This window comes from Oryctolagus cuniculus, chromosome 10 (genome assembly GCF_051225735.1).
Source record: "Oryctolagus cuniculus isolate XC-2025 breed Fujian yellow rabbit chromosome 10, ASM5122573v1, whole genome shotgun sequence".
In the NCBI taxonomy this organism is placed as follows: Eukaryota; Metazoa; Chordata; class Mammalia; order Lagomorpha; family Leporidae; genus Oryctolagus; species Oryctolagus cuniculus.
In genome coordinates, this window is record NC_142876.1 from 8,682,270 (window position 1) to 8,708,376 (window position 26,107).

At 39.8% G+C, this 26,107-nt stretch overlaps 1 protein-coding gene across 9 annotated transcripts in view; it reads left to right on the forward strand.

The window, feature by feature from the left end:
• The window catches only part of RTTN (rotatin), a 245,412-nt gene that overhangs the window by 58,929 nt on the left and 160,376 nt on the right, over nt 1-26,107 (forward strand). For 7 of the 9 annotated variants that reach the window (XR_016213881.1, XR_016213882.1, XR_016213883.1 and 4 more), the window contains exons 15-23: nt 6,150-6,275; nt 6,852-6,968; nt 9,466-9,605; nt 12,865-13,036; nt 14,339-14,438; nt 15,332-15,420; nt 16,492-16,609; nt 19,209-19,305; nt 19,910-19,978. Coding sequence is in view for 6 of the 9 variants with exons in the window: in XM_008261459.5 (XP_008259681.4) it covers nt 6,150-6,275; nt 6,852-6,968; nt 9,466-9,605; nt 12,865-13,036; nt 14,339-14,438; nt 15,332-15,420; nt 16,492-16,609; nt 19,209-19,305; nt 19,910-19,978 (1,028 nt within the window). In the remaining 3 variants the exon portion in view is untranslated. Of the gene's footprint in view, nt 1-5,160; nt 5,184-6,149; nt 6,276-6,851; nt 6,969-9,465; nt 9,606-12,864; nt 13,037-14,338; nt 14,439-15,331; nt 15,421-15,641; nt 15,898-16,491; nt 16,610-19,208; nt 19,306-19,909; nt 19,979-26,107 lie in introns of those variants that run through there. The other 2 variants (XM_051851886.3, XM_051851887.3) reach the window with 2 other exon arrangements.

Consider the following 26,107-nt stretch of genomic DNA (forward strand, 5'->3'; position numbering starts at 1 on the left):
TCAGCTAGTGATCCTGAACATTTTTTTATGTGCCTGTTGGCCATTTGGATTTCCTTTTTGAAAAATATGTGTTTAAATCTTTGGCCCATTTCTTAACAGGGTTGTTTGTTTTGTTGTTGTGGAGTTTCTTGATCTCTTTATATATTCTGGTTATTAATCCTTCATCAGTTGCATAGTTTGCAAATAATTTCTCCCATTCTGTCGGTTGCCTCTTCACTTTCCTGAGTGTTTCTTTTGCAGTACAGAAGCTTCTCAATTTGATGCAATCCCATTTGTTAATTTTGGCTTTGATTGCCTGTGCCTCTGGGGTCTTTTCCAAGAACTCTTTGCCTGTGCCAGTGTCTTTCAGGGTTTTCCCAATGTTATGTAATAATTTGATAATTTGGTGGTAGACTTAGGTCTTTAATCCATTTTGAATGGATTTTTGTATAAAGTGTAAGGTAGGTGTCTTGCTTCATCTTCTACATGTGGAGAACTAATATTTCCAGCACCATTTGTTGAAGAGACTGTCCTTGCTCCAGGGATTGCTTTTAGCTTCTTGGTCAAATATAAGTTGGTTGTAGATGCTTGGATTGATATCTGTCATTTTTTTTTTTTTTTTAATTTTTGATAGGCAGAGTGGACAGTGAGAGAGAGAGACAGAGAGAGAAAGGTCTTCCTTTTGCCGTTGGTTCACCCTCCAATGGCCGCCGCTGCAGCCGGCGCACCGCGCTGATCCGATGGCAGGAGCCAGGATCCAGGTGCTTTTCCTGGTCTCCCATGGGGTGCAGGGCCCAAGCACCTGGGCCATCCTCCACTGCACTCCCTGGCCATAGCAGAGAGCTGGCCTGGAAGAGGGGCAACCGGGACAGAATCCGGTGCCCCGACCGGGACTAGAACCCGGTGTGCCGGCGCCGCAAGGTGGAGGATTAGCCTATTGAGCCACAGCGCCGGCTTTGTCATTTCTTTTCTCTTCTATTGGTCTATCCATTTGTTTTGTACCAGTACCAGGCTGTTTTGATTTAACTGCCTTGTAGTATGTCTTGAAATCTGGTATTGTGATGCCTCTGGCTTTGTTTTTGTTGTATAAGATCATTTTAGCTATTTGAAGTTTCCTATGTTTCTATATGAATTTCAGCATTATTTTTTCTAGACCTGAGAAGAATGTCTTTGGTATTTTGTTTGGTATCTCATTGAATCTGTAAATTGCTTTTGGAAGAACGGATACTTTGATGATATTGATTTTTCCAATTGATGAACCTGGAAGATTTTTCCATTTTTTTTGTATCTTCTGTTACTTTCTTTAATGTTTTATAGTTCTCACCATAGAGATATTTGACATCATTGGTTAAATTTATTCCAAGGTATTTGATTTTTTTGGTAGATATTGTGAATAGGCCATGGCATTGTCTGTTTATACAAAGGCTATTGATTTTTTGTGTGTGTTGATTTTATATCCTTCTTTACCAAACTCTTCTATGAGTTCCAGTAGTTCTTGGTGTAGTCTTTTGGATCAGCTATATATAGACTCATGTCATCTGCAAATAGGGTTAGTTTGACTTCCTCCTTTCCAATTTGTTTCCCTTTGATTTTTTTTTTCTTGCCTAATGGCTCTGGCTAAAATTTCCAGGACTATATTGAATAGCAGTAGTGAGAGTGGGCATCCTTGTCTACTTCCTGATCTCAGTGAGACTGCTTCCAGCTTTTCTCCATTCAGTAGGATGCTGGCCATGGCTTTCTCATAAATTGCCTTGATTGTCATGAAGAATGTTCCTTCTATACCCAGTTTTCTTAGAATTTTCATCATGAAAGATTGTTATATTTTATCAAATGCTTTCTCTGCACCTTTTCAGATAATCATATGGTTTTGTTCTTCAGTTTATGTTGTATCACATTGATTGGTGAATGTTGAACCATACTTGCATACCAGGGATAAATCCCACTTGGTCTGGGTGGGTATTCAAGAATTCTCCTTTTTAATACTTGCTTGGTGAGGAAGAAATTCAGAAATGCTGTGGTCCTCGTTTCTGGGTGGGGTGTGTGGTGAGGTGACCCCTGCACTTGATGGGCGTGTGCTAGGAGGGAAAGGCAGCAGTCCCCTGCTTAAGTTCGAAAATGTGAGCTAACAAAATGGCTTCTTCCACCTGGCTGCAGGTCCAGGTGGGGAGGGGAGAGGGCAGTGGGTTGCCCGACCTCTCTGTTCCTCTATACCTTCTCTTTTTTACTGTGGGGAACTTCAGAAGCAGTTCGCCTAGCTCTCCTTCTTGCTGCTATTTCCAGCTCCATGGACCCACGGTTTCCTGTCTCACCTGGTCTGCTGGGGGCTGGCGCCAACCTCCCCAGTGCAAGTCTTCGCTGTCCCCTTTCTTATTTGCTCCTTTGGTGTAGACTTGCCCAGTCAGTTGCTCTCCTGGGCTTCACGTTGATAATTTTCCACTGCTCTATCTCTGGCGTAAATCTTCTCCTTTTTAATTATCTATTTTGCCCCACATGACTCGGATCGTCCTGTTGCTACAGTGCCATCTTGTGACCTCTCCCTCTAGTTTTTTTTCTTTTTCTTTTTTAAAATTTATTTATTTATTTGAAAGTCAGAGTTACACAGAGAGGAGAGGCAGAGAGCTGGTTCATTCCCCAGTTGGCCACAATAGCCAGAGCTGCGCTGATCCGAAGCCAGAGGCCAGGAGCTTCTTCTGGGTCTCCCATACAGGTGGAGGGGTCCAGGGACTTGGGCCATCTCCTACTGCTTTCTCAGGCCATAGCAGGGAGCTGGATCGGAAGTGGAGCAGCTGGGTCTCTAAACAGCGCCCATAAGGGATGCTGGCACTGCAGGCAGCAGCTTTACCCACTACACCACAGCACTGGCCACTCTAGTTTCTTTTAATATCTTTTTCTTGTCTCTAGTGTTCTACAATTTGTTTTTGTCTATTTTCATGTACATCTTATTTTTATCTTGTTTAGGACTCTAATCTGAGCACTAATATTTACCTTCATCTCTGAATAATTGTCAGTCATTATTAGTTGAATATTGCTTTGTTCTCATTCTTGCTGTGATCCCCAAGTGGAATTCAGATGTTTATTAGGCCTTTTTATCTTACGAGTTTGTGTCTTTTAAACCCTCTTCCATATTTTTCACATCTTTTTTTAGTTAATTTGGATAGAATTCCTTAGTACACTAATTTTTCTTAGCTATGTGAATCTGATTTTATTGTGGTAAAATATTCATAGCATAAAATTTACCATTTAACTATTATTAAATATGCAGTTCAGTGGCATAAGTATACTTTCACAGTCTTATACCACCATCACCATTGCCTGTCTCCGGGACTTTTTCATCTTCCCAATCTGAAACTTTGTACTCAGGAAGCAATCTCCTCTGTCCCCCGCTCCTGACAACCAGGATTCCATTTTGCGTCTCTAGGAATTTGACTACTCTAGGAAACCCATGTAAGTGGAATCATAAGATATTTCTCTCTTTGTGTCTGGCTTGTTGCACTTAGCCCAATGGCCTTAAGGTTCTTAATGGCCTTAAGGTTCTTCCATGTGTAGCATGTATCAGAATTCCATTCTTTTTTAAGGCTTAATAGTGTACACCATTGTATGTGTACACCGCATTTTGTTTACCCATTCATCTGTTCATTGCAGAGGTTTGTCATGAAGGTGTATTTTCATCTTAATGTGTTGAAATCCTCCTGAAAAAACCAGCAGACGGGGCCAACATTGTGACATATTGGGTTAAGCCACTGCTTATGATGCTGGCATCCCATATTGGAGCAGCAGTTTGAGTCCTGGTTGGAAAACCCAGGTGGAGTTCTGAGCTCCTGGCTTTTGCAGACATTTGTGGAGTGAACCAGTGAGTGGAAGATCTCTCTGTTTTTCCTTCTCTCTGTAACTCTGCCTTTCAAATTAATAACAACAACAACAACAGAAAGAACCTGCAGAGAAGGAAAGATTGCAGGTAGAGGGGGTGAATGGCAAGTGGAGCCAGAAAAGGAGACAGGAGTTGTCAGTGAGGTGAGATAGAGTCACATGACAGACGGGATGATCCCCACTGGGTTTGGCTTTAGAGAGGAACTTGGTGTCTAAGTTGAGAAGCTTCTGTGGAGTGGTAGGGAAAGAAACTGCACTGGTGTGGGTGGGAGAGAGTCTGAGGAATGAGGAAGTAATGTCCAAGGACGGTAAACTCCTACAAGTACTTGGACCATGGAGGAGAGGTGAGTGATAAGTTGGTATTACTAAGAATGAAGTTTATCGAGTAGGGATTAGTCTTTGATAAGATTCACAGTACTTTTTCTCTTTTAAGAAGGCTAATAGAAACAGGTTGGTATATTTAGTAATAGGAAAGAAAGGTGTTTCATTAAGGAGTCAGAATCATTCTGATTTTATGGGTGAGTAAATTGAAACTCAGATTTTAAAAGTATTTTTAGGAAGCAAATTACAGCTAGTTTCATAGAATAAGACTTAGAAGATAGATGGAAGAGAGAGAGAGAGAGATTTATTGATTGATTCTATCCACTGGTTCACTCCACAAATGGCTGCGATGGCTGGAGCCATCTGGCTGGGCTGGTCTGAAGCCAGGAGCCAGAAGCTTCATGGGTGCACGGGGTCCATCCTTTGCTGCTTTCCCAGTTGCATTAGCAGGAAGCTGGATGGGAACTGGAGCAGCTGGGACTCCAACTGAAGTCCAGTTGGGATGCCAGTGCTTCAGGTGGTGGCTTAACCTGCTGCACCACAGCACCAGCCCTACAGCTGGTTTTAAACCTAGGGCTGACAGGTTAGCTCTTGCAAAAGTGTGGAATATTAAACTATTGTCTATGTCATGAAGTTAACAAATGAAAAGAAAAGATTAAATATGAGTGTGTGTGTGTGTGTTTTAAGGTTTATTTATTTAAAAGAGTTACAAAAAAAAAGAGAGAAGGAGAGGCATAGAGAGAGCGAGCGAGAAGTCTTCCATCCACTGGTTTACTCCCCAATTGGCCACAATGGCCAGAGCTGTGCTGATCCAAAGCCAGGAGCCAGGAGCTTCTTCTGGGTCTCCCATGCAGGTGCAGGGGACCAAGGACTTGGGCTGTCTTCTATTGCTTTCCCAGGCCATAGCAGAGAGCTGGATTGGAAGTGGAGTAGCCGGGATACAAACCGCGCCCATATGGGATGCTGGCACTACAGGCGGTGGCTTTACCCGCTAAGCCACAGCGCTGGCTCTCTGTGTGAGTTTCTGTGTATGTAAATCTTTGACCTCTGAATTGTTGGTAGTGGTTAGGAAGTAATTTGCAAGATGAAAAATATTATGTTTCTAACTCACTATTGATTGCATATTAACCCTGTATATTATTTTTAAATTCTATTACTATTTCAGGTAGCTTTTTTCTTTCTCACTTGAAATAGCCTCTAAAATATTATTCTCTATCAATAATTGAGAAAAGAATTTGTGATAGTTGAGATATGGCATAGTCACTACTTAATTTTCATGTCATTTTCTCTTCGCCCATAACTTAAGTATTTTGATAAAATTTATTTTCTGTTTTTCAAACCTTGATAAGTAAAATGCAAGCACTTTAGGATAAATGTATTTTTTAAAATTTATTTATTTATTCAGAAGGCAGAGAGTTATAGAGAGGCAGAGGCAGAGAGAGAGAGGTTCTTTTGGTTCATTCCCCAAACTGCCGGAGCTGTGCTGATCTGAAGCCAGGAGTCTGGAGCTTCTTCCGGGTCTCCCACGCAGGTACAGGGGCACCTAGACTTGGGCCATCATCTTTGGCTTTCCCAGTCCACAGGAAGAGAGCTGGATCAGAAGTGCACCAAGCTGGACTCGAACCAGTATCTATAAGGGATGCTGGCACTTTAGGTGACAGCTTTACCTGCTATGCTACAGTGCCAGCCCCAGGATAAATGTGTTTTATATCATTTATTGTTATTATGAACAACCTTAAGAGGTTATCGTTATTTCAGCAGTTTGGTTATTTCATTATCAAGACTATACTTGTTGGCAGAAGGTAATATAACATATATTTCATACAGACTCAAAAACTCTTAGGCAGAGAATCTTTTGTCTTCTATTAGTTGCAAAAAAGTTTGGAGTGAGCACTAAAATTGGAATTGAATTCTGAATAGGAGAGAGATTTTTTTTTAGAAAAATCGGTCGCTAACTAACAATATTTTGTATAATTTTACAGGAATGTTTAGGTGTCCATAATGTCACTAAACCTGTGTCTTCGCTTTGTAATGGAATTAATTTTCTACTTCATCCAAAAGTTCTATATGAAATCTCTGCATTTGGCATACAAGAACCCAAAAATGAGGTATAACGTGTTAGAAATAAGTGCAAGAGATTACTGCAACTGGATATTCAGCCAAGTCATGATCATGTCCTAATAAATTAAACATCTTTTATATATTGATCCAGTTGAGTTATTATTTAAATAAAAAGGAATGGTAAAGTGTTGGAAACAAAATATAGAGCACACTTGATTAAGAGTTCAGGTCAAATGGTTTACTAATGTTTTTCATCTGAGATATGAAGAACTATACAATAGTCATTATAAGCAGGTTATTTCAGTAAGGGAAGTTTTTATTCAGTGGGAGAATACATCTTAAACATAAAACTGTGGATGTCATTAATGGAGAGAAACTATTTGAGAAATGGATATAAGATGATACTGTATATCTCCATAGAATTATTTATGAAATACATGAAATCTGTTCTCTTTTTATTAATATAATTTTGAAAAATTAAAATATAATACTGTGGAAATGGGAGCACCTGAGGAAAGAGGTTAATGATAGTGTCCTTCAGGTTTTAGGAACTGCTATGTGTATGTAAGGTGACTTAGTGGACATCTTGTTTACTAGATTGTTGTTTCTGTGTTGTTGAGTAGGTGAGTGCAGCTGCCAAGGCCATCCTGTTGTATCTGCTTCAGGGACGACTGATGATGACAGCACTGACTTGGAACAAGTTTATTGAGTCTCTCTGTCCTGTCATTCCAGTACTACAGGTACTCTGTGCAGTTCATCTCTGGGATACCATTTATCTTTGGCTAAATGTGGTTGATTTAAAAGCGTACTTACAGCAGAAAGTTGATGTGAGAAAAATGGGGAAAAGCCATCAAAGCACTGTGGATAAGTTAACAGGAAGTGGGTGACTGTCTTATTGCCGGAAGATGGTTGAACCAGGACAGCTAGATTGTACTTTATGTATCTGGGTGGGAGGTTAAAATGTGAGGTGCAGGCACTTGAAATTGACTGAAAAATAGAACTCAACCTTATAAAAAGGCTTTCAGGCAACGCAATCAGTGCTTTTACATTAAACATTATAAAACTAGCTTGCCTCAGGAAATCTGTCCATGCATATATATATATATGATTAGAATGATACCTTGAAGGGCCGGTGCTGTGGTGCAGTGGGTTAACACTCTGGCCCGAGATACCAGCATCCCATATAGGTACTGGTTCGGGACCTGGCTACTCCACTTCCAATCCAGCTCTCTGCTATGGCCTGGGAAAGCAGTGTAAGATGGCCAAAGTCCTTGGGCCCCTGCACCCACATGGGAGACCTGGAAGAAGCTCGTGGCTCCTGGCTTTGGATCAGCGCAGCTCTGGCCATTGCGGCCAATTGGGGAGGGAACCAGTGGATGGAAGACCTCTCTCGCTCTCTCTCTCTCTCTGTAACTCTTTCAAAAAAAAAAAAAAAAAAAAAAAAGAATGATACCTTGATTTACAAGCTCTTGGAAAGAAAACCTTTTTAGCAGTCCTGAACTTGGATGAAAGACAGAGATAGTCAATTAGTCAATGCCAGGTAACAGGTATAATTCTCTGTTATGAAAGCCCAGGCCTTGATTTTTTCAAAAAAGATTTATTTATTTATTTGAAAGCCAGAGTAACAAGGTGGGGGCGGGGGGAGAGAGCTTCCATCCTCTCATTTACTTCCTAAATGACTGCAATGGCTAGTGCTGGGCCAGCCAGAAGCCAGGAGCCAGGAGCTCCTTCTGCGTCTCTCACATAAGTGCAGGGGCCCAAGTCCTTGGGCATCCTCCACTGCTTTTTCAGGTTCATTAAGGAGCTGGATTGGCAGTGGAGCAGCCGGAGCATGAAACAGCACCTGTATGGGATGCCTGTGTCACAACCTAACGCCCTACAATTCTGTTCATGCATATAATGTTTGTTGTACTTCATTTTTGTATTCTGGAGGGGAGAGGCTTCAAATCTGTGAAGTGCCTCATCTCGGAGAGGTACTACTACTAGAACCTTGGAAAAGAGGTTTTTTTTTTTTTTTAAGACTTATTTATTTGAAAAAGTTACATATAGAGAGAGGGATGGAGAGGCAGAGGGAGAGAGAGGGGGAGTGAGAGAGATCTTCCATCTACTGGTTCACTCCCCTAGATGACTGCAATGGCCAAGGCTGGGCCAGACTGAAGCCAGGTACTTCATCTGGGTCTCCTATGTGGGTAGCAGGGACCCAACACTTGGGCCATCTTCTGCTGTTTTTCGTGGACTATTAACAGGAAGCTGGATCAGAAGTACAGTAGCCAGAACCCAAACCCTCCCACATGATGCCAGTGTCACAGCCAGTGGCTTTACCCACTACGCCTCCAGTGTTATTTTTTTTTAAAGATTTATTTCTTTATTTGAAAGACAGAGTTACAGAGAGGTAGGGGCAGAGAGAGAGAAGGAGAGAGGTAAGGAGGGAGGGAGGGGGAGGTCTTCCATCCTCTGGTTCACTCCCTAAGTGTTCACAATGGCTGGAGCTGGGCCTATCTGAAGCCAGGAGCCTGGAGCTTCTTCTGGGTCTCCCACATGGGTGCCAGGACCCATGGACTTGGGCCATCATCCACGGCTTTGCCAGGCCATAGCAGAGAGCTGGATTGGAAGTGGAGCATATGGGACTCAAACTGGTGCCCATTTGGGGTGCTGGCCCTACAGGTGGTGGTTTTACCTGCTATGCCACATTGCTGGCCCCTCCAATATTATTATTATTTTTTAAAAAATATTTTACTTTATTTATTTGAGAGAGTTACAGACAGTGAGAGGGAGAGACAGAGAAAGGTCTTTTCCATCTGCCGGATCACTCCCCAAATGGCCACATTGGCCAGAGCTACACTGATCCAAAGCCAGGAGCCACGAGCTTCTTCAGGTCTCCCGCTGGGTGCAGGGGCCCAAGCATCTGCTGACACCATCTCCTACTGCTTTCCCAGGCCATAGCAGAAAGCTGGATCAGAAGAGGAGTAGCCGGGACTAGAACTGGCGCCCATATGGGATGTTGGCACAGCAGGTGGAGGATTAACCTACTGAGCCACAGCACTGGCACCTGCAGTATTATTTTTCAAATGAAGTTTTCTTTAGGCTTTTTACCTTTTGTAGGTTATTTTGAGAAAGTGACTTTTACTGAATTGAAATAAATGTATGAGTTATTCAACAAATACATTATAATTTTTTAGTTGAAAGTCAATATGTATAAAATTGCACACAAATTTCTCTTTTAAAAATGTCTATTAGGGCTATGCCGACACAGAAGACCCTTTGGGTAACTGCATTCTCCTGCTAAGCAAAGCGGGTCCTGAGGCAGGGCAGGAGATTCTCCCTTGTACTACTCGATTAAAGTCCATGCTGCGGCTTCTGCTTGTGAAAAAACCATCGTGAGTACTCGGTGACCCTTTGAGGGTAAAAGATTAATGAAAACGCTTAAGTGTAATAGTGACATCAGTATGAAGCAGTAGAACTAAAGAGTATAAAGGAAGGTGATCCTTCATTTTTAGAGGGAGAGAGGAAAGTAATGCATGGAATTAAGCAAAGTCTGTTGGATGCTTTCCTGAAGTATTTCATCCATATTATAGCCTGCTTATCCCTAGGCAGATCAGTCCATGTTAAAGAGCCGTACTAGGGACTGTTCAGTAGTGTTGCAGGCAAGCTGGAGAGTGATACACACATTACAAAAGGTATGATGTTTTCCCATCTTCTCTTCTCTAGAAAATATTTGCCTTCCTGAGTGATTCTCTTCTAACCATTTTTCTGAAAATTATTTTTATAAAATGTAGATCCCCAATCTCCTCAGATACCAGAGTGACATATAGGGATCATTTTAGCTGTAGGAACAGAAGGAGAAATACATTGTTTTTCTTCTCTCTCTGTCAGTGCAACAAGAATCTTTGTTACTCTCTTTAGGTAACTGTGGTTAGATTTTTCCTACTGAGAAGAGAAAGCAAGCTTGGAGTCAAAATAGATAAGCAATGATGCATAGTCTGCTTTAAAGGCTAAGGGGAGCATACAGATGTTTTTTGACACTAGTTTAATTTGTTTTCCCCAGTCTCACTTCAGATGATCAGACTGAAAAATAATTAGGTAGGAATAAAGTAAAACTTGAGAGTGGGAGGAGGAAAGTCAAAGAAACAAACTGGAAATATCTGTATTTTGTAAAAGGTAAAGTTGTGGATACTGCAGAAAGAAGTTGGTCACATGGCCTCATGGTGCTCCTGCCCCTTAGGGAGTGTCTTCCACACGTATTAACCATAGTCCCTCAGTGGTGTGTGTATGAGTGGGCTGGTTAGTAGTCCTTACTCTTACAAACCCTGATTCCGTGGTTCACTTCTTGTTCAAGTCCCCAGGAAAAACAGACATTCCTATCAGGTAGACCTTCCCAGGAACTGAGGGCCAGGCCTGACCTCTTCTTGAGTAAGGCAATCCTCTATTATGCAGAATTTTTTCTTTTCTTTCTTTCTTTTTTTTTTTTTGTTGTTGTTGTTTGATTAATTCTGCCCTATCCTATCCATAAACTCCATGTAGACAGGAGCTGTGTGCATTGGCTAATCTTTGTCTTAAGAACTTCATGGAGTATATTAAATATACTCATAAAATATTTGTTAAGGGGTGGTTGGTGGTTAAGATACCTGCATCCCCTATTGGAGTACCTGGGTTTGATTTCTGGCTCAGGCTCCTGATTGACCCCAGCTTCCCGCCAGTGCAGATTCTGGGGACAGCCATGATGACTTAAGTAATTGAGTTCTTGCCACCCACATTGGATAACTGGGTTGCGTTTTTGGCTCATGACAGCTCTGGCCATTGTGGGCATTTGTGCAGTGTACCAATGTATAAGAGAGATGCTTGCTCACTCGCTCTCCCTCTACAATAGGATATATGTATATGTGTATATATATGTATATAAATATTTAAATATATATGTATTTAAAGATGCTAAATTTACATGCCTGAGGAGATGCATAAATATATGCTTTTCGTATCCCATCTGTAGCCTTCCTTACCAGGGTTGTAACTACCTCTAAACTGGCAGCTCCAGTTTTGCTGTCATTGGCATGGTATGAAAGGAACAAAAGTACACCATTAGGTAGGTGTCTAGCTTCTCTTATTTTCATGAAGTGTCTCAGCAAATGGGAGGAGAACGTTTGCCTAACTCTTGATGCCATCTTGGAGTAAATATCAGTCATCCGATGACTAGTTACATTGCAGTGAATATCTGCTTCTTGTTAGATGCAGTATTTATTGTCTACTGTGTACCTACAAGCTGTGGTCAGCTGTCGGAATGTAGCAACACTCAGCACAGACGTGTGTTCTGCCTTTCTAGAATCTGGCATTTATTGTGACATTAGAGCTTATTATCAGTTACATCTTACTATTAATTGTAATAAAGGGACATAAGTGTTAGGATATGAGGAACTTCATGGAGGCAGGTCCATGCATAGCAAGGCAGCTGATCCAATCTAATCTGTAGCAGAGAGGCCTCCCTTAGTATGCATGCTTTAATTGTTGCTTTATGCATATGCTGGCAACATGCATTGCTGCTTGACATTTGCCCCATTTCCATGTAGTTCACGAGTCTATCAGAGGAGTGACAGATACGTAATAGTCTCAGTATCTCACACCTCTAGTGAATTTTGTCCACTTGAAGGTTTTTCTATTTTTCCCATTCATCATCTAGTGGCATGCAGCATTTAAACTTTTCTTGAAAATCTCCCAGCTCACCACTCAAATGACCTTAATCCTAATCTGTTCCAAATGAAGTATTCTGATGGGAATCTAAATTATGTGTGTTTTCATATTTGAGAAGAATCTGACCCCTAATATAAGAAGATTTTCATAATTTTAGTGTTACTACTAGTTATTAGTATAGTCATTGTACTGAGGTTTGACTTAATATTTGGACTCTGGTTAGGGGTCTGTAATACCTTTTGTTTTTTAAAGATTTATTTTTATTTATTTGAAAGACAGAGTTATAGAGAGATGTAGAGCCAGAGAGAGAGGGAGAGAGGGAGGGAAAGAGAGAAAGAGAAAGTCTTCCATTCCCCTGGTTCACTCCCCAAATGACCACAGTGGCCAGAGCTGAGCTGATCTGAAGCCAGGAGCCAGGAGCTTCTTCCAGTTCTCCCATGTGGGTGCAGGGGCCCAAAGAGTTTCGTCATCTTCTACTGCTTTCCCAGGCCATAGCAGAGAGCTGGATTGGAAGTGGAGCAGCTGGGTCTCGAACTGGCACCCATATGGAATGCTGGCGCTGCAGGCTGGGCTTTAACCTACTGTGCCACAGCGCTGGCCACTGTAATACTTTTTATGGTTGAGAAAGATCACTAGAGTTGAAGTCAAGAGTTAGAGAATTGATTTTTCAGATCTACTTCTTGAAGTTGACTGTGATGTTTAGTCTCAGTGAGTCTCATTTATAATTATATTGCTTATTCTTTGTTTCTGATGTTCATTTTATAAATATTATAAAGTTGAATAAATGTAGTTATAGAGGAAAGATTTTTTAATGGAACAAGTAAAATATGTTATTAATGTCAATATAAGTATAACTGATAATTATACTTTGGATAGATAATTATTTGTGACTATGGGCCTTTCTTATAGACATCTGAATGTGAAAATGTTGACTTCAATACTTTGTGTTTTTAGAGTTCGTTCACTAGCATTAAAGCTTTTAGCATTTCATCTTACAAATGAAGAAGGGGCTGACACAAAGCGCCCTTTAATAGATGCCAGAGTTCTCTCCAGAGTTACTAATTTATTTATTGTGAAAAAACCTATTGAACTCAAATTGGATGACAGAAGAGAACTGGTTATTAAGGTACTGTAACTTTTGAGTTTATTACTTCATGATTATTTGATGCATTTGTATATCTCATATTTTATGTGACGTTCTAATTTGTGTATATCTTGAAGAGAGAAGAGGTGTGGTGATTCGGAGCCATTTTGAAATTATGTTCTGGCTTTAACCAACTTCTGGATAGGATACATTTGTTTATGTTTGTGGGGAGCAGCTCGGACTAGACTAAGTTACTGGAATTAAGACTTATTCTATGCATCTGCTCTCCTCTGTGGGGAGCAGCTCGGACTAGACTGTTACTGGAATTAAGACTTATTCTATGCATCTGCTCTCCTACAATATGGCGCTGGGAGAGGAGAAAACAGCTTCTACCCAGCTGCCTCCAGTTCAACCAATAAACTGTAGGACTTGCTCCTGATTGGAGAGCAGCGTACTCGGCGTGTGGGCAGCCGAGTTAGGATTGGCGGAGGAGGACTATAAAGGAGGAGAGAGACGGCATGCACCAGGAACATCTATGGGGAACATCTAAGGGAACCCGTGCAGCCCCCGAGAAGAGCCGGCCGGCGGTGTGCCGCTCCCCTGCGGAAGTGGGGAATGTGGCCAGGGGGAACTGCCCTTCCACGGAGGTGGAAGGGATAGTAGCCAACCCGGGAAGAACCAGCAGTAAACCCGGGGAGGGCCGAGCAGACGAAAGAACAGCGCAGGGTCATGTGTCGTTCCTCCACGAAGAGGGGGAGCGACATAATGGTGCCGTGACTCGGATATGAAGCCTAGGCAGGGTTTGGTGTCGTTCCTCCACGAAAACGGGGAGCGACATAATGGTGCCGTGACTCGGATATGAAGCCTAGGCAGGGTTTGGTGTCGTTCCTCCACGAAAACGGGGAGCGACAATGTTGAGTGCCCACCATATGTCAGACATTATATGCCTTTTAATTTACTATATGCACTAGAAATGTAAATTTTTTTGATTACAATATTAGGTTAATACAATTTGATGGAAAGAAATTTAGTGATGACTTTTAAAAGCAAGTATTTTCTGTGATGCTCTTAGGGTAGCTAATGGACTGCTGGGTTACGAATGACTTCTAACAGAAATGTGTGTTATGATGACATGCTTATTTGACATGATAGCTCTCCTTTAGAATCCAAGTTCCTTCCTGACCTGGCACAGCGCTGTTGCAAATTTACATGTAAATTTAGTGGTTACTTAAGTAAGTTGACTTTTTGAGCTTTTATTTTATTTTTATGCCATGAACTGTATGATTTTATTGGATAATTTGGAACATATGATAACAGTAATTTTTCTTTTTTCTTGATTTGTAGTTGGAGACAGTTGAAAGGGTTTATGAAATTTTCACCTCAGATGATGTTGATCTTCTTTTGAGAAAGTCAGCTGCTGAACAGTTAGCTGTGATTATGCAAGGTGATGTCTTTTAAGGGTGATAATTGCCGTCCTATTGGTAACAGAATTTTACAGTGCTGTGTGTAGTAGTGTTGGACCAGGTCTTGCCTGTGACCTATTTTTCTTTACATGGCCCTCAAATTAAGGGCTACATCTTCAGAGCTGTTAAAAAAAAAAACAAAACAAATCCCCCACACCCTCAGTATCCAAAGGATATGCAGTGGAGACCATATGTGGCCAACAAAGCCCAATGTATTGACTACCTGGTTCTTTACACATTTGCATGTTACTAGGTAGTAATGGAAGCCTTTTTTAAAACGTGGCAGTTAGAATTAGTTATACCGATAGCCACTAGTTCAGTATCTGTGTGTGTGTGTTAATGTGTATGTATGTGTGCGTTTTTCTCACTGAATATATAGGAGAAAATTTCAAGTTGTTAAATACTTGCAACAAATACGTAAGTAACTAACTATTTATTTATTCAAAGGCAGAGTGACAAGAGAGAGAGGGAAGGGAGGGTTAGGGTTCTTCTGTTCCCTGGTTCCTTCCCCAGATGCCCTCAAACAGCTTCTATATATGTATATGTGTATAATTTTGTAATTGTCTTGTAATTACAAATGTAATGTGAATATATTTTTTGAAGTTTATGTTCTTCATAAGTAGAGTCCATTGAAATTCATTGCATTTTTTTTAAAGATTTATTTATTTATTTGAAAGAGTTACAGAGAGAGAGTGGGAGAGTGAGTGAGCGAGATCTTCCATCCACTGTTTCAATCCCTAAATGACTGCAATAGCCAGGACTGGGCCAGGCTGAAGCCAGGAGCTTCTTCTAGGTCTCCCACATGGGTGCGAGGACCCAAGAACTTGGGCTGTCTTTCTTAATTTTTGGTAACTTTTAGTTTTTTTCTTTACAGATATTAAAATGCATGCTGTGGTGAAAAAGTTATGCTTAATTGACAAGATAATTGAATACTTAAATGAATGTGTGGGTCAGCATGGTAAGGTAAGACTAAAGTACATCTAGATGTGTTTTTTATAGGTTAAGTGTTCTTATTAATCAGATTTGAAATTGAATTCAGCTGAATTGGGTGAGTACTTGGATTTTAAATTCTAAGTAACACCCAATGTCTCATTCATTTTTTTCTTTTTTTCAACTGCAATCTCTATAAAGAAAAACTAATCTTAAGAGTTCTAGGGGTCAGCGCTGTCGCTCACTTGGTTAATCTTCCTCCTGTGGCACCAGCATCCTATATTGGCGCCGGGTTCTAGTCCTGGTTGCTCCTCTTCCAGTCCGACTCTTTGCTGTGGCCTGGGATAGCAGTGGAGGATGGCTCAAGTGCTTGGGCTCCTGCACCCACATGGGAGACCAAGAAGAAGCACGTGGCTCCTGACTTCGGATTGGTGCAGCTCCGGCTGTTGTGGCCATTTGGAGAGTGAACCAACGGAAGACCTTTCTCTCTGTCTCTCTCTCTCACTTTCTGTAAGTCTACCTGTCAAATAAATAAATAAAAAATCTTAAAAAAGAGTTCTATTAGATGTGTAAGCAGAAATACAAAGAAAGCATAGAAGTATTTTCAGTGGTCATTTCTAATTTTATCTGCATTTTAGTTTCACATATATTTTTAAAAAGATTTATTTATTCATTCATTTAAAGGCAGAGTGACAGAGAGAGAGGGAAGGGAGGGTTAGGGATCTTCCATTCCCTGGTTCACTCCCCAAATGCCTGCAAACAGCTCGTGCTGGGCCAGGCTGAAGCCAAGAACCTAAAACTCCATCCACAGCTCTCAAGTGTTTGGCAGGGACCGAAGTACTAGGACCATCATCTGCTGCCTCCCAGGCCCATTAGCAGAAAACTGGATTGGCAGTGTGGAGTAGCTTGGACTTGAACCAGACCCTTTGGTACTGGATGTGGACTTTTCAGGTGGTAGCTTAACCTGCTGCATCATGGTGCTTTTCTGTTTCACATGTTTTTGACTGAAAGGCATAAAATTAAAAATGAGATAATATTATGATATCTTTTATCTGACCTTAAGTTTTTGAAAATAAATAGTTATGTGTTTTCTGTCCTGGCCAGGTGGTAGAGTGCTTGACCCAGCCATGCCTCACGCTCTTGAGGAAGGTTCTATGTGCTGATCCAGTTGTGCGTGTTTCCCTCTCGCAACAGTCTTCTCTCTTGATCCTGTTATTCAGAGGTGAACAAAAATTCTGTTAATAATGAGATCAGTCTTAAGCTTTAAGTATTCATTCATTAATTGTAGGTAATATTTACTTTCCATTTTACTAGTGGGACAGTGGAGTTTACTAGTGAATTTGCTAATGGAAAACACTCAATATTTTTATGGATATTTCTTTCTAATCTTGATACTGACTGGGCCTTAGTGCTAAGGAAAGCTAAAGTTTGGCCGGCCCTGCGGCTCGCTAGGCTAATCCTCCGCCTTGCGGCACTGGCACACCGGGTTCTAGCCCCGGTCGGGGCGCCGGATTCTGTCCCAGTTGCCCCTCTTCCAGGCCAGCTCTCTGCTGTGGCCAGGGAGTGCAGTGGAGGATGGCCCAAGTCCTTGGGCTCTGCACCCCATGGGCGACCAGGATAAGTACCTGGCTCCTGCAAAAAAAAAAAAAAAAGAAAAGCTAAAGTTTATGAGTGTTTTTGCACCTTGATCATTTGGTACTCAAAGGTAAACTATTATCTAGGGAGAGAGAAAACTGCAGCCTTCTTTCCAGGACCTGTCTCTTCCTTTGCTTGTAGTACACTGCTTACGTCATTTGACTGGCATTAAAGATACAGGCCTGACCTGTGAGGCATGGACACCAGGTCTTTATGAATGACTGAGCATACATTTATTACATTTAAACATTGTAGTATTTTTTAAAACACATTTTAGGTTGATTCTAATTTAGTAATGTCTTTAATGGAAAAATCTCCTGTAGTTTTATCTTCTTTCCTCTCTATCTTTATAGCAACTGTGTTTAATATTTTATTCTGTTTTCTTTCCTAGAGGTTTAAGTCAGTGCTTTGACATATTTTACAAGATGTGCCCTCATGAGATATCTCAGTATATTTAACCTTGTCTATTATCAGGAATATAAAAGTGAAAAGAAATTATGTTCAAAGTTTATTATTAGATTATAGTCATTTTGTTTTAGTTTTTTCCCCCCTTCCTAATAGTTTCTGCTTGCTGAGTGAATAGGATGCAGTAGCATTAGTTGAGGTCCAAATCAGATAAAGTTCTAAACAGAGTAAGTATGTTTAGACTCATAAAATTTTGAGTAGAATGTAAAATTTTTATAAGTTCTCACAGACTGTTCATTCGAAAGAGCAGCAGTTTTAGATTTCCAGTTTTCTTTAATCCTGTTAATTATCTTCCTGTTAACCTCAGTTTAATTTACTTTGGTCTCCAGTTTACCTTTTCATTTATAATTTTTGTTTAAATTATTCAGTGATTGAACTTATGAATACTTGCTGGGGTACTTTCCAAGGCAACATAATCTATACCTTCTTGGTTATTAAAGAATTTTCCTGTCTCACTGTTTATGAAAATTACTTCAGTGTGAACATATATTATCTCTGATTAACAATTTGGTTTCAGACCAAAATTAATTTTTTGTCCTTTGTGGAGCACATGGTGAATGACCCTCAGGCAGCTTATGGTAGAGTCAGAGGTTTGACAAGTGAATATAAAATGCAGTGTAGTAATATTTATAGTTGGATTTCTGGTGCCAGAGGAAGTGCTGAATAGATGAGGTGTGGGGAAGTATCAGAGAATGTTTCCAGGGGGTATGCCACTAAGCTGGAATTGCAGAAGTAAGTAGGAGTTCAAATACAGAGAGGATTGACTTCCAGCTAGAGTGAGCCACAGTGATGGGTGAGAGAGAATGGTGTATTTGAGATGGTGGTGGGTTAAGGATGGCCGGATCTGGGGATGCTGGGTGAAGGGGAAATGGTGGGGTGTTGTAAGGAGAGTAGTCCTGCAGGGCCTGGAGGGACTGATGAAATGGCAGTGAGGGGTCATGTGAGGTTGCTAAATGGGGGAGCATATGTTTTAGAAAGATCGTTCTGTCCATAGGTGAGTAGGTCAAAGGGATACAATAATTTGATAACCTGTTAGACGCATTGCTTTGAATTACTAGATTTATATAACAGAATCCTGTACTGTATTTCAGGGTTGGAAACTAACATAGACATTTATTATGCCATTGTAGAGGAAAATGAGGTCTAGAAAGACTTCTTTATCTGGTGTAAGTCATAACCAGACACACAATGGTAACAGGAGAAGAATCCAAACTTCAGGTCCTTTTTTATCTGTTTTGTTTTACATAATTGCAAAATTACACATCTGTATTGAAAAAATTCAGAAAGTACAGAACTATATAAAGTAAAATCCTAAAAGTTTTCATTTTCTCTTTGATTTTTCCAGAAAATAAATAATAATAAATAAATAATGTCCTAGTTATTGTTTGGAATATATTATCTGGAATGATCTTTTCTTTGTAAACATGCTATATTTTTCCTATTATATACTTCAAGATTTTAACTGAAAAATATATTGAATGTATTTTTATATAAGTTGAATGTAGGTCTTAGGAATAAAAGATATAAAAAAGTTATAAATATAAAAAGTTATAAATATAAAAAAATATTCAAAAGTTCGAGTCAGTATTTCAGTGATGTCAGTTTTTCTGGGTTGATACATTCTTTTCCCTTCACATTAAAAAGGCATTTTTAATTTGAGGTCCATTCTTATTAGAAGTAAAAATATTTCATAGTTATTTATTTTTCTTTTTATTCCTCAGTTTCCTTGATATTTCATGAAGACTGTACTGTTGTGACTGAAGTTGGCGCATTGTTTTGTCTTCTGTTATTTGATGAGGTATCAAGAATGGATATGTGGTAAGATATAAGAATTTATATGTTTTTTACTGTTAATTATCCTAGGGTGTTGATACAGTCTTATAGCAATTCATTCTGACATGAGAGGCTTTTGCTATCCATGCTAGATATATGTGGTATGATTTAGTTTAAGCAGTATTAAGAAGCCCACTGGTTCAAAAAGTCACCCTGATATTTTATTTTGAACATAACTAGGTACAAAATTAAAAATCACTATAGTGGTTTTTGTCTATAGTACATTTTTAGTATATACCTTCAACTTTGTATTTTTTCTTTGATGTTTTATTATTAAAAAATCATCAGGCAGATGTTTAGGATGATAGTTTCTGGTTACCATTGAACTTGAGTGGGAGTGGTGGGAGAAGAATCCACTTGCCAGTGCAACCACTGCATTATATGAATCATTTATGATATTGCATTTTTAAAGAAAAGCGTAACTTATTCTGCAAGAGCAAAATCCATGTAGCAGACATGTTGTAACTATACTAAATGACAAACCCAATTTCAACTCTTGATTGTATTTTTAGGCAAAGAAATTAGCAACCTGTATTAGACAAAGCTGTAATCTCCTCAATTGTTTCTTTTGTTTTCTTTAATGAAATAGGTCTGAAGATCCTTCCAGTAAACCTACTTTGTCATCAGTCTTCAGTTTGCCTGTTTCAGTTTTTAGAAGGTAAGGAATTTATTTCTCTGATTTTCTTGAAGGATAAAATAATGTTTCACAAAGCCTAATCTTTATATTTTTTAAACATTTAGTTATATTTAAATCACATAACTTACAGTGCTTTCATGTTTTCTTCACATTAATACTTTGGAGATTTCAGTAGCTATACCATCCCATCATTAAATTTTTATTTTGATATCATTCAAATCTAAGAAAAGTTGGAATGAACTATACAGTATACCCCTGTGTATTCTCTTCAGCCTAAAGTCGTCAATTATTAACATGTGTTCTAATTGCTTTCTTGTTCCCAGTATATTTTTTAAATTTATATTTAGCCTCCACCTCCAACTAGGTGAAAATAAATTTCAGATATAATTTTGTTTAAATTTTTAAAAAATTTTTTTTAAAATTTTAACTTTTGAATTTTAAAATTTTGTTTAAATTGTAGAATTCAGTCAAGGTCATGTATTGCATTTGATTTTCCAGTCTCTTTAGACTTTGGAAAAATAAATTCAATGAATCCATCTGGTCCTGGGCTTTTCTTTGTTGGGAGGGCCTTTATTACTGTTTCAATTTCGGTCTCAGTTATGGGTCTGTTTAGGTTTTTGATGTCTTGCTGGTTCAATTTAGGTAGGTTGCATGTGTCCAGGAATCTATCCATTTCTGATAGGTTTCCTTGTTTGCTGGTATACAAGTCCTTGTAGCAATTTCTGATGATTCTTTTTAATTCTGTAGTGTCTGTTGTTACGTTTCCTTTTTCATCTCTGATTTTATTGATTTAGTTGGGCCAATGGTGTGTCAATTTTGTTTATTTTTTCAAAAAACCAGCTCCTCATTTGGCTGATTTTTTGTAATGTTTTTTGGATTCAATCCTGTTGATTTCTTCTCTGATTTTAATTATTTCTCTTCTCCTACTAGATTTGGGTCTGGTTTGCTGCAGATTTTCTAGATCCTTGAGGTGAATTGAAAGCTCATTTATTTGGTGCCCTTCCAATTTCTTGATGTAGGCACCTATTGATATAAACTTTCCTCTTAACACTGCTTTTGCTGTATCCCATAAGTTTTGGTATGTTGTGCTGTTACTCTCATTTACTTCCAGAAAGTTTTTGATTTCTCTTTTGATTTCTTCTATGACCCATTGTTCATTCAGGAGCATGTTGTTCAATCTCCATGTATTTGCATACGTTCTATGGATTTCTTTTTTTTTTTTTTTTTTTTTTTTTTTTGACAGGCAGAGTGGACAGTGAGAGAGAGAGAGAGAAAGGTCTTCCTTTTGCCGTTGGTTCACCCTCCAATGGCCGCCGCGGCCGGTGTGCTGCGGCCGGCGCACCGCGCTGATCCGATGGCAGGAGCCAGGTACCAGGTTCTTTTCCTGGTCTCCCATGGGGTGCAGGGCCAAGCACTTGGGCCATCCTCCACTGCACTCCCTGGCCACAGCAGAGAGCTGGCCTGGAAGAGGGGCAACCGGGACAGAATCCGGCACCCCAACCGGGACTAGAACCTGGTGTGCCGGCGCCGCTAGGCGGAGGATTAGCCTAGTGAGCCGCGGCGCCGGCTGTTCTATGGATTTCTGAGTTGCTAATGTCCAGCTTCATTCCCCTATGGTCTGAGAAGCTGCATCGTATGATTCTAATTCTTTTGAATTTGCTGAGACTTGCTTTATGGCCTAGTATGTGGTCAGTCCTAGAGAAGGTTCCATGTACTGCTTCTTCTCAAACTATTCAGAACAATCGAAATTCTGTATATAAAGATAACTGAAAATGAATCTTGATGTGAATGGAATGGGAGAGGGAGCGGGAGATGGGAAGGGTGCGAGTGGGAGGGAAATTATGGGGGGGGAAGCCATTGTAATCCATAAACTGTACTTTGGAAATTTATATTTACTAAATAAAAAAAAGAAAAAATAAATTCATATTTTTCTTTAAAAATTTTTATGAATATAAAGAGAACAGATTTCATGTATTTTATAGGTATAATTCAAAGAAGATAACCATCTTCCCCCCTCCCTTTCTCCCTTTCATTCCTTTTGATGGCTGAGTTGTATTCCATAGGAACAAAGTTATATATATGTATATACCACATTTTCTTTATCCAAGCTTCAGTTGATGGACATTTGAGTTGACTCCATATCCTACCTGTTGTGAACTGAGCTGCAGTAAACATGGGGTGCAGATAACTCTTTCATAGGCTGATTTCATATTAGTTTGGTTAAATTCCTATGAATGGGATGGCCTGGTCATATGGTAAATCTATTTTCAGTTTTTTGAGAAATCTCCATACTGTTTTCCGTAATAATTATACTAGTTTACATTCCTATATTAGGGTACCTTTTCCCCATCATCTTTGCCAGTATTTATTGTTTTTTTTTTTTTATGTTTGGATGATAGGCATTCTAACTGGAGTGAGTGAAAACTCATTGTAGTTTTTATTTGAATTTCCCTGATGGCCTGTGATGCTGAGCATTTTTTCATGTGTGTGTTGGCCATTTGCATTTCATCCTTTGAAAATGCCTGTTTATGTCCTTTATCCATTTTTTAATTGGATTTTTGTTTTGTTGTTGTTGAGTTTCTTGAGCTCTTTATAGATTAAGATATTAATCCTTTATCAGTTGCATAGTTTGCAGATATTTTCTCCCATTCTGTTGGTTGCCTCTTCACTTTATTGAGGGTTTCCTTTGCAGTTTAGAAGGTTCTTAATGTGATGTTATCCCATTTCTCAACTTTTGCTTTTTTCTGCCTGTGCTGCTGGGTTGTTTCCAAGAAGTTTGCTTATGCCAATGTTTTACAGAGTTTCCTTGATGTTTTCCTCTAGTAATTTGACGGTATCAGGTTATAGATTTAGATTCTTGATTCATTGTGAGTTGATTTTTGTATAAGGTGTAAGGTAGGGGTTTTGTTTCATAGTTCTGTATGCGTATATCCAATTTTCTAGCGCAGTTTGTTAAAGAGCCTATCCTTGCTTCAGGGATTGATTTTAGCTTGTTAAAGATTAGTTGGTTGTAGATGTGTGAATTAATTTCTGGGGTTTCTACTCTGTTCCATTGGTCTACATATCTATTTTTGTGCCAGTCCGAGCTATTTTGATTATAATTGTCCAGTAGTGTAACTTGAAACCTGGTATTATGCTGCCTTGGGGTTTGTTTTGTTGTCTAAGATTATTTTAGCTATTCAGGTTCTCTTGTGTTTCCATAAGAATTTTAGCATTGTTTTTTTCTAGATTTGAGAAGAATGTATTTTGGTTTGGATAAGATATGCATTTTAATGATATTCTATCTTAATGATAAGATAATTTTAATGATATTATATCTTAATGATAATTCTTCCACTCTACAAATCTGTAAGATTCTTCTATTTTTTTGTCTTCTATTTCTTTAATATTTTATAATTTTTATTATAGATATCTTTCACATCCTTGGTTAAATTTATTCTAAGATATATTTAAATTAAAAAAAAAATTTATTTATTTGGCCGGCGCCGCGGCTCAACAGGCTAATCCTCTGCCTAGCGGCGCCGGCACACCAGGTTCTAGTCCCGGTCGGGGCGCCGGATTCTGTCCCGGTTGCCCCTCTTCCAGGCCAGCTCTCTGCTGTGGCCAGGGAGTGCAGTGGAGGATGGCCCAAGTAGTTGGGCCTTGCACCCCATGGGAGACCAGGAGAAGCACCTGGCTCCTGCCTTCGGATCAGCGCGGTGCGCCGGCCGCAGCGCGCCAGCCGCAACGGCCATTGGAGGGTGAACCAACAGCAAAGGAAGACCTTTCTCTCTGTCTCTCTCTCTCACTGTCCACTCTGCCTGTCAAAAAAAAAAAAATATTTATTTATTTGAAAGGCAGAGTTACAGAGAGAAAGAGAGGTGGAGATAGGTTTTCCATCTGCTGATTCACTCCTCAAATGGCCTTAACAGCCAGGGCAGGGTAAGACGGGAGCCAGGAGCTTTATCCAGGTCTCCCCTGTGGGTGCAAGGGCCCAAGTACCTGGACCATCTTCCATTGCTTTCCCAGGCACATTAGCAGGGAGCTGGACTGGAAGCGTAGCAGCCAGAACTGGAACTGGAGCGCATGGGTGCTGGTGCTGCAAGTGGTGGCTTTATTCTCTACGCCACAGTGCTGGCCCTGATACTTAAATATTTTTGTAGCCATTGTGAGTGGGACTGATCTTACAAGTTGTTTCTCAGCTGTGGCATCATTTGTGTATACAAATGCTATTGATTTTTGTGTGTTGATTCTATATTCTTCAGCTTCACCAAACCCTCTTAATGAGCTGCAGTATAGTCCCTAAGTAGAGCCTCTTGGCCCGTATAAATAGGATCATGTCATCTGCAAACAGGGATAATTTGACTTTTTGCTTTCCAATTGTACCCTTTTCATTTCTTTTTCTTGTCTAATGGCTCTGGCTAAAACTTCCAGAACTATATTGAATAGCAGTGGTGAGAGAGGGCATCCTTATCTGGTTCTGGATTTCAGTGGGAATGCTTTCAGCTTTTCCCCATTCAATAGGATGCTGAGTGTGGGTTTGTCATAGACTGTCTTGCTTATGTTGAGGAATGTTCCTTCTATACCCAGTTTGCTTAGAGTTTTCATCATGAAGGGGTGTTGTATTTTATCGAATGCTTTCTCTGCATCTGTTGAGATAATCATATAACTTTTGTTCTTCAATTTGTTAATGTGATTAGTTTGTGAATGCTGAGCCATCCTTGCATACCAGGGATAAATCCCACTTGGTGTAGGTGAATGATCTTTCTGATGTGTTGTTGGATGGGATTAATATTTTGTTGAAGACTTTTGCATTTGTATTCATCAGGGATATTGGTCTATAGTTCTCTTTTTTTTTTTTTTTTTTTTCCCGGCTTTAGAATTAAGGTGATGCTGGCTTCATAGAAGGAGTTTGGGATATTTCCTTCCCTTTCAATTGTTTTTGAATAGTTTGAGAAGAATTGGAAATAGTTCTTTGGAAGTTGGTAGAATTCAACAGTGAAGCCATCCAGTCCTGGGCTTTTTTTATTGGGTGGGTCTTTGTTACTGACTCAGTCTCTGTTTATTGTTCTATTTTGGCTTTGTCTTCATGACTCAATTATGGCGATTGTATGTTTCCAGAAATCTATCCATTTCTTCTGGATTTTCCAGTTTGTTGACATGCAGCTATTTGTAGTAAATCCCGATAGTTCTTTTGTTTCTGTGGTATCCATTGTAACATCTCCTTTTTCATCTCTGATTTTATTTTTTCTGTATTTGAAAGGCAGACAGCCAGAAATAGACAGACACGGAGAGAGCATTCATTCACTGGTGTGTCCACAGCAGGCTAGGAATGGGCCAGGCCAAAGCCAGGAGCCCAGAACTTAACTCTGGATATCCCACAAAGATGACAGGGACCTAAGTGCTTGAGCCATCAGCTGCTTCTTCCCAAGAGCATTAGCAGGAATCAGGATTGGAAGTGGACTTGAAACAGACACTCTGTGCAGACATTCCTAGTAGCCATTTAACCACCACGCCAAATGCCCACTTCCTATGTGAGGTATCTTCCTGGTTTTTGAAGAGTTTCCTTTATTATTTAATTTAGTGGAATTATGTTAGCAACGATATCTTTTTTTCTTGTTTTGTTTTTAAGATTTATTATTTGAGAGGTAGAGGCAGAGAGAGAGAAAGAGAGAGAGGTTTTCCATCTACTGGTTTGCTCCCCAAATGGCCACAACGTACAGAGCTGGGCCATTTCAGAGCTAGGAGCTTCTTCCAGGTCTCCCCCATGGGTGCAGGGGTCCAAGCCCTGGGCCATCTTCTACTGCTTACCCAGGCCTTAGCAGAGAGCTGGGTAGGAAGAGGAGCAGCTGAGTCTTGAACTGGCATGGCAGGCAGCAGCTTTACCCACTGTGCCACGGTGCTGGCCCCTACTCCCATTTTTTTAATCTAAAAATTATTTTGCTTTCTGTTTTAAAGATTGTTTTCACTAGGTATAGAATTTTAGATTGGCGATTGGAGTCCATTCTTTATTGAAGAATAGCTGTCCATTTTGTTTTTGCTTCATTGATGCAAATGTGTTCCTTTAGTTCTTAGGAAGTTCCTTCCTCTATGTCCACAGCACTTTTTACATTTATTATTGAAACGGTTATTCACATGTGGATTATTATTTTATTTTCTTTCTGGCTGCTG